Below are 4,536 nucleotides of genomic sequence, written 5' to 3'. Positions count from 1 at the left end.
GGAGAGGGGAGGGAGCGTGGAGAGGAGTGGAGAGGAGTGAAGAGGAGAGGAGTGTGAACAGTTGAAGGCTAATCTCGTCATTCCTGGGGCTGCCGGTGTCCACTGTGAGCGGTGCTAGAGCCCCCTGGTGGAGCGAGACGGAGTTGCACCTACACAGTCTCAACAGTCCCTACAGCACCAAGTCAAAGATCCAGATGGGGGTTGTAGGTGTTGGTGTTGGGGGCACATAGGGGGGCCGGAGCCCCTGCCCTGTGCTGCCTTGCCAGAGTACGGGGGCAGCGTTGCCAGATGTATGATAATTATCGGACTTGTACCATAATTTTGTCCATTTTGTCCTCTGTACGATCAAAGAAGATGATGTACGATAATTTCAGAGTTTTCATTCAGTTCATTTCGTACGATAATTTCCTCCCAATAAGCCCCCAAAAACGAGGTTTTTGGTGCGATAGTTCCATTTTCCATCTGGCAACACTGATGGGGGAACACATCAGTAGTCCTGGTGAAGAGGAGGAGGAGGATGGCCATTTTGGATTCTTCTTTTTTTTTTTTTTTTTTACAAATAAAGACAGAAAAGCAAAGTCAAACGTCCACAGAGCCATTTTTGGCAGTTTGGGGATCAATCTCCCAGAAGTCTCTGCTGTTTGTGGTGACTGTCCTCTGGTTGTCACGGAGCCATAGGATGAGTATTGGCAATTGGTAGTCTCTTGGCGACCGACTTCAAGGCACCACGGTGACCACACACGCACCATACAGTAGAGATCGCCAGAGCAACCGTTCAAGGCAACCACAGAGATACCATAGCGACAACAGTTGACACCATAGATATTACCATGGTGACCATTCAAGGCACCACCAGGAGTTACCATGGTGATGGTGGTGTTGGATTCCTTCACAATGCTTTTATACAGTAGATTACGTCACATTCAGAAGCACAAATGAACACCCAGTCATTAAAATAACGAAAAGAATCACACCAATTCATTCCATTTCCTTAGATAACTTGCCTATCCCTTATAAAAGAAATCAAATCAATATAAAAATGCATCATGAATATTTTTTTGTTTGTTTGTTGGTTTAGATCTCTAAAACAGCTGGTGAATATTTAAATGATCTATTTTACACAAATAAAATAAAATAAAATAAAAAATAAAATATGTCTACAATAATAGTATGGCTCGGTACCTCTCACCAGTGGTTTACATTTTACTTATCATCCATGGCTCTGAGGAGATACAAAAGGTCGCCGAAAGAGGAGCAAATAAACCAAAATAAAAAAAGGACATCACAAGGAAAATATTTATATATGTGGCTTAAAGGGGTTCACAAAAAAATGCTCTTCACAAATTCATTTTTATATATACTATGTATAAATGCAAAAAAAAAAGATTCTTTTTTCCAGTGCTTTGGGAGAGAGGGGAAAAAACAGATAAACAAAACAATAAAAGCCCTAAAGTCAACAAACCTCATACAGAGTACATAAACGCTTCCTATTGGCACAGAATACACACACCCTTTATTTTTGCTGAGAACGCACACACACACACACACACACACACACACACACACACACACACACACACACACACACACACACACACACACACACACACACACAGTCCACTTCTTCTGTCTCTGTGTGTGTGTGTGTGTGTGTGTGTGTGTGTGTGTGTGTGTGTGTGTGTGTGTGTGTGTGTGTGTGTGTGTGTGTGTGTGTGTGTGTGTGTGTGTGTGTGTGTGTGTGTGTGTGTGTGTGTGTGTCATAAAAGAGACAGAGGCTCTACACGTTTAGTTCAACACTTCCTAGCCCTTTGAGGAGCAAGGATGTTTTTCCCACTTCTTCTAGAATTTCACTTGAACATTCTACAGCTCCCATAGAACTCCCGCAAAGTCCTTGTGACATCATAATGAGAACCCAAAATGTTGGCAAAATTCTAATCACATACGTGTATTTGTGATGCTACTCCTCAAAGAATTAATTAGCGCACCACACGATTGGCTAGGAGAGTAACCACTGGCCCCTCCCACCATGCTTTGGCCAATCAGAGACAGAGTTGGCATGTGATTGGGAGGGCAAAGGGGAAGCAAGTTCCTGCTGTTTGTGTGACCCAGCAATCAAAGATCTACACCACGGCCTTAGTGTGTGTGCGTGCATGTGTGCGTGCCTGCGTGCGTGCATGTGTGTGATATGCATGTTGGCACTTTCCATTTTTTCAGTCTGTGTCTGTGTATGGAAACACCTGAGTTGTATACAAAGTGTCAGCCCTTTAGCCAACTGTCCAAGTACATAACATACACACAAACACACTCACACTCACACACACACACACACAAACACACACACACACTTCCCTTCAAGACAAGAATCAATATTTGGCAAACGCAAGGCACATAGGGACTGTGTCTCAACTATATCCTGTGTGTGTGTCTGTGTGTGTGTGTGTGTTTGTGATAAAGTGTGTGTGTGATATGCATGTTATCACTTTCCTTTTTTCAGTCTGTGTCTGTCTAAATTACATCCTGTGTTTTATCACAGTATCACAGCTATTCACACCAGTGTGTGTGTGTGTGTGTGTGTGTGTGTGTGTGTGTGTGTGTGTGTGTGTGTGTGTGTGTGTGTGTGTGTGTGTGTGTGTGTGTGTGTGTTTGTGTGTGTGTATGGTTTACATTGTGCTACATCTGCTTGTAGGTATTTTGTTTGGGAGCATATGAGCTAGCACTTTAAATAGTTGCCTATGTGTGTGTGTGTGTGTATTTGTCTATATATGCCTATACTACATCACAGTATTTCTGCGTCGTCCAGGCTGAAGCTGCTTCTTCTGCTGCTGTCGATGGAGGCGTCCTCGGGGGACATGGCTGACAACAGAGGATCGCCCCCTAGTGGTGAGAGCCCTTCATCCATCAGCATGAAGCCCATGCTGTTGCTATTGCTGCTGCTATCCACCTTCTTACTGTTATCTCCCATCATCATGAAGCCCATATGGTTACCATCTGCCTTCATACCCCCGCCCAGCACTCCCATCTGCCCCAGGTCACCCAGCTCTCCCATCCCGTCGTCGTCAACAACATACCCCCCACCGCCCCCGTCGCACAGGTCCAGAGGCGGGTACTCGAAGTGCTGGGAGCTGCCCACGGAGGCGTACTGCAGATGCTGCTGCTGCTGCTGCTGCTGCGGGTGGCCCTGGTGGTGGTGGTGGGGATGGGTGTGGGTGTGGGTGGGGTGCAGGGGCTGGGGGAGAGGGGGCAGGCCCTGGGGCTGGGGCTGCTGCTGCTGCTGGAGGTGGTGGTGGTGGTGGCCGGGGAGGGGGTGGCAGGCGCCGTGCTGCTGCTGGCCAGGGACGGGGTGTCCCAGCTGGGCAGGATGCTGCTGGGGGTGCCCCTGCTGCTGGTTGTGCTGGTTCTCTTCGGGGCTGAGCTCCTGCTTGATGAAGGGAGACAGCAGCTCGGAGCCACTGAAGCTGGACGGGGACGGGGGCAGGCCGTGCACACGAGCCTGCATCTCCAACTCCTGGAGGGAGAGAGAGAGGGATGAAGAGAGAGAGAGAGAGGGGGGGGAGAAAAAAGAAATGCACATGTTAAGTATGTTCAGATCGTAAACGCTAAAGCCAGACAGCAGGCCGTGCAGACGAGTCTGCATCTCCAACTCCTGGAGGAGGACAGAGGGATGGAGAAAGAGAGAGAGGGGGGATGAAGAGCGAGAGAGGGAGAGAGAGAGAGAGAGAGAGAGAGAGGAATGAAGAGAGAGTAGGGGAGAGAGAAAAAGAAACGCACGCTAGGTATGTTCAGATGGGAAACGCCGAAGCCAGGCAGGGCAGGCTGTGCAGCTTGCATCTCTAACTCCTGGAGGAGGAAAGAGAGAGGGATGAAGAGAGAGGGAGAGAGAGAGAGAGAGAGAGAGACAGAGAGACACAGAGAGAGGGCGTTTTTTAGCGAAGTTTGTTTTAAGGCTGTTTTGATCAAAACCAGTGAGGAAAGTCGTTTTGAAGAGAGCTCCAGTTGCATTTCCACTTTCCCAGAACATAAAAGCACCGAAGAAATGGCTAAAGGATGACTACATGGGTGTTCGAACATGGCTAAAAGTTTAGCGCATATGGGCTAAATCATTGGTAAAGGGAGCAAGTGGAACAATCTGCCAAATGATTATCCTATATAGTTTTAATCAAAACAAAACTTTTCACAGATTTCGCTAAAATTGCCCAGTCACTGCTTTTCAAAATGTCAAGCCTATTGCACCACACTTTAACATTGACAAAATTTGCTAAAATGTCACAAGGGAGTTATGCTGCTACAAAGGAACAATACTACAAAAGCCGAGTGGAATGCTAAAAAGTTTGGGGCATTTTGATACACCCTACACCATGTGTGCCCGTGTGCTGCATGCTCTTGAAGTTGTTTTCCATCTCTCTTCTGTGTGTGTGTGTGTGTGTGTGTGTGTGTGTGTGTGTGTGTGTGTGTGTGTGTGTGTGTGTGTGTGTGTGTGTGTGTGTGTGTGTGTGTGTGTGTGTGTGTGTGTGTGTGTGTGTGTGTGTGTGCGCGTGC

The 4,536-nt window shown here is 47.2% G+C and overlaps 1 protein-coding gene across 1 annotated transcript in view; it reads right to left on the bottom strand.

Moving 5' to 3' along the window:
* Positions 1-2,428: 2,428 nt before the first annotated feature.
* Positions 2,429-4,536, bottom strand: part of tfeb (transcription factor EB) — an 89,554-nt gene continuing 87,446 nt past the window's right edge. Inside the window, exons 11-12 of the mRNA XM_063216706.1 lie at positions 3,212-3,505; positions 2,429-3,175 (exon numbers count right to left, since the gene is read on the bottom strand). Of these exons, the coding sequence (XP_063072776.1) occupies positions 2,777-3,175; positions 3,212-3,505 (693 nt within the window). The 3' untranslated portion in view covers positions 2,429-2,776. The remainder of the gene's footprint in view (positions 3,176-3,211; positions 3,506-4,536) is intronic.

Source organism: Engraulis encrasicolus, chromosome 14 (genome assembly GCF_034702125.1).
Source record: "Engraulis encrasicolus isolate BLACKSEA-1 chromosome 14, IST_EnEncr_1.0, whole genome shotgun sequence".
In the NCBI taxonomy this organism is placed as follows: Eukaryota; Metazoa; Chordata; class Actinopteri; order Clupeiformes; family Engraulidae; genus Engraulis; species Engraulis encrasicolus.
Note: the sequence above shows the minus strand (reverse complement) of the source record. Positions and strands in the feature narration are given on the sequence as shown.